Here is a 2674-nt window from a genome sequence, read left to right as displayed (position 1 = left end):
CTTTCATTTGGACTAAATACAAGTAACAAAAGATACATTTTATATTTATAATTTAACTGTTACTAATATTTAAAGTGAAACACTAATACGTTTTGTGAATTTTATGACAAAAGTTTGGTTGTCTAGCGTTCATGATTGGGTGGTGTATTGTAACCAGCATAGCACTACCCCCGCGCTTCAAGAGTTGTCCCAATTCTTAATACTTGGAATGGGTAAGTTTGTTCATAAATTCACACACAAAAACTGTCTCAAAGTGTTTGTCATTTTATAATTCAGTTTAAATGTTGTTTTTTTCATTAGCACATATTTTACACATTTTAAATAGGAAATATATAAATACATTTATACATTTAAAATAAAATGTTCAAATGTTTATAGATAGAAACGTTACTGTAATACAGTTAAAACATATTATAAGTTTATCAGTACATGAACTTAAATGTTAATGTCTGTCTTTTTGTATTCCAGATAAGTCCCAGGCAGTTATAATATGAGAATTTAAGTTGTCTTAGGTAAAACAGTTTTCTATAAATCAGTTTTCCATCAATCAGTTTTCTTTAAATCAGTTTTCTATGTAACAGTTTTCTTTCCTTTTACTTATCACTCTTTTTATATATTTATTTATCTTTAATTCAATTTAAACTTTTTGGTGATAGTTGTGACTTCATAGACATAACCATTTTCTTCAAAAACATAATTGTTCTCTTTCTCTAATACAAATTTCCTTTTCCTCTCTTTTAGTTTTTCCACCTTTTTCAAAACTCTATCTAATTCCTTCATTTCATCTTCATTATTTGTCAAATCTTCCAAAACTCTGCTTGTCTCATTTTTCTTAATTTCTTCTTTCTTTTCTTCTTTATCCATTTTTCTCCTGTTTTTACTATCATTATTTTTCTCTTTTCTATTTTGTCCTTTCTTTTTCTTTTCATTTTCTTCCTCCCTTTTCTTAGATTCATTTGTGTTTTTCTCATTCTTCTTTTCAGTTTCAGTCTTTTTCTCCTCCTCCCTTTTCTTTCTCTCTGCTAGCTTTTTATCTTCTTTCTTTTTCTGTTCCTCTTCTAATTTTGTTTCTTTTTCTTTTCTGACCTGTTCTTCCATTTTCTTTCTTTCAGTTTCTTATTTCTCCTCTTCCTTTTGCTTTCTCTCGGCTTCTAACTTTTCCTGTTCTTTTATCTTTCGTTCTGCTCCTAACTTCTCCTCTTCCTTTCTTTTTGTTTCTGCTTCCAATTTTTCATCTTCCTTTTTCTTTCTGCTTCTAATTTCTCTTCCTTTCTCTTTCTTTCTGCTTCTAACTTCTCCTCTTCCTTTGTCTTTCTTTCTGCTTCCAATTTCTCTTCCTTTCTATTTCTTTCTGCTTTTATATTTCGTCTTCCTTTCTCCTTTGTTCTGCTTCTAGCTTCTCCTCTTCTTTCTGTTTTCTTTCTTCCTCTTTCTGTTTTCTTTCCTCCTCTGTATTCTTTTTTTTCCAACTCTTCTATTTGGTATATCCTGACTTTATTCAAATAACTATCCTCTTGAAATTTCTCAATTTCATCTTCACTACTGCTACTGTCTGTATCGCTCTCTGAACCACCACTTAGATTTAATACTTCTACGACAGTTCTCCTTACTGGCAGTACAGGCTTCGTTTTCTTTCTCATATTTCCCTTTTTATGTCTATGCAATATTCTTTTTCAGCTTTCTGAATGAATTTGTCCATATCTCTCTCAGCATTTTTATACCCCCCTTTGAAAAAGGAGAGGTATATTGTTTTGCAGATGTCGGTCGGTCTGTCGGTCGGTCGGTCGGTCGGAATGTAGACCTATCCGTTTCCGGATGATAACTCAAGAACGTTTGGGCCTAGGATCATGAAAGTTGATAGGGAGGTTGGTCATCACCAGTAGATGACCCCTATTGATTTTGAGGTCTGTATGTCAAAGGTCAAGGTCACAGTGACCCTGAATAGTAGAACGGTTTCCGGATGATAACTCAAGAACACTTGGGCCTAGGATCATGAAAGTTGATAGGGAGGTTGGTCATGACCAGGCAGATGACCCCTATTGATTTTGAGGTCAGTATGTTAAAGGTCAAGGTCACAGTGACCCTGAACAGTAAAACAGTTTCCGGATGATAACTCAAGAACGCTTAGGCCTAGGATCACGAAAGTTGATAGGGAGGTTGGTCATGACCAGCAGGTGACCCCTATTGATTTTGAGGTCAGTATGTCAAAGGTCAAGGTCACAGTGACCAGGAACAGTAAAATGGTTTCCAGGCAATAACTCAAGAACGCTTGGGCCTAGTGTCAGGAAAATTGATAGTTAGGTTGGCCATGACCAGCAGATGACCCCTATTGATTTTGAGGTCAGTATGTTAAAGGTCAAGGTCACAGTGACCCTGAACAGTAAAACAGTTTCCGGATGATAACTCAAGAACGCTTAGGCCTAGGATCACGAAAGTTGATAGGGAGGTTGGTCATGACCAGCAGGTGACCCCTATTGATTTTGAGGTCATTAGGTCAAAGGTCAAGGTCACATTGGCCAGGAACAGTTAAATGGTTTCTGATCTTCTTGTCCAAAACCATAGGGCCTAGGGCTTTGATATTTGGTATGTAGCAAAATCTAGTGGTCCTCTACCAAGATTGTTCAGATTATTTCCCTGGGGTCAAATATGGCCCCACCCCTAGGGTCACATGGTT

The 2674-nt window shown here is 35.7% G+C and overlaps 1 protein-coding gene across 1 annotated transcript; it reads right to left on the bottom strand.

Moving 5' to 3' along the window:
* Positions 1 to 203: 203 nt before the first annotated feature.
* On the bottom strand, positions 204 to 1098 carry LOC128547393 (uncharacterized). The gene has a single exon (XM_053520100.1). It carries the CDS (start codon positions 1096 to 1098, stop codon positions 628 to 630), a length of 471 nt encoding a protein of 156 aa, XP_053376075.1. The 3' UTR covers positions 204 to 627.
* Between the last annotated feature and the right edge of the window lie 1576 nt (positions 1099 to 2674).

Source organism: Mercenaria mercenaria, chromosome 12 (assembly GCF_021730395.1).
Source record: "Mercenaria mercenaria strain notata chromosome 12, MADL_Memer_1, whole genome shotgun sequence".
NCBI classification, from domain to species: Eukaryota; Metazoa; Mollusca; class Bivalvia; order Venerida; family Veneridae; genus Mercenaria; species Mercenaria mercenaria.
Note: the sequence above shows the minus strand (reverse complement) of the source record. Positions and strands in the feature narration are given on the sequence as shown.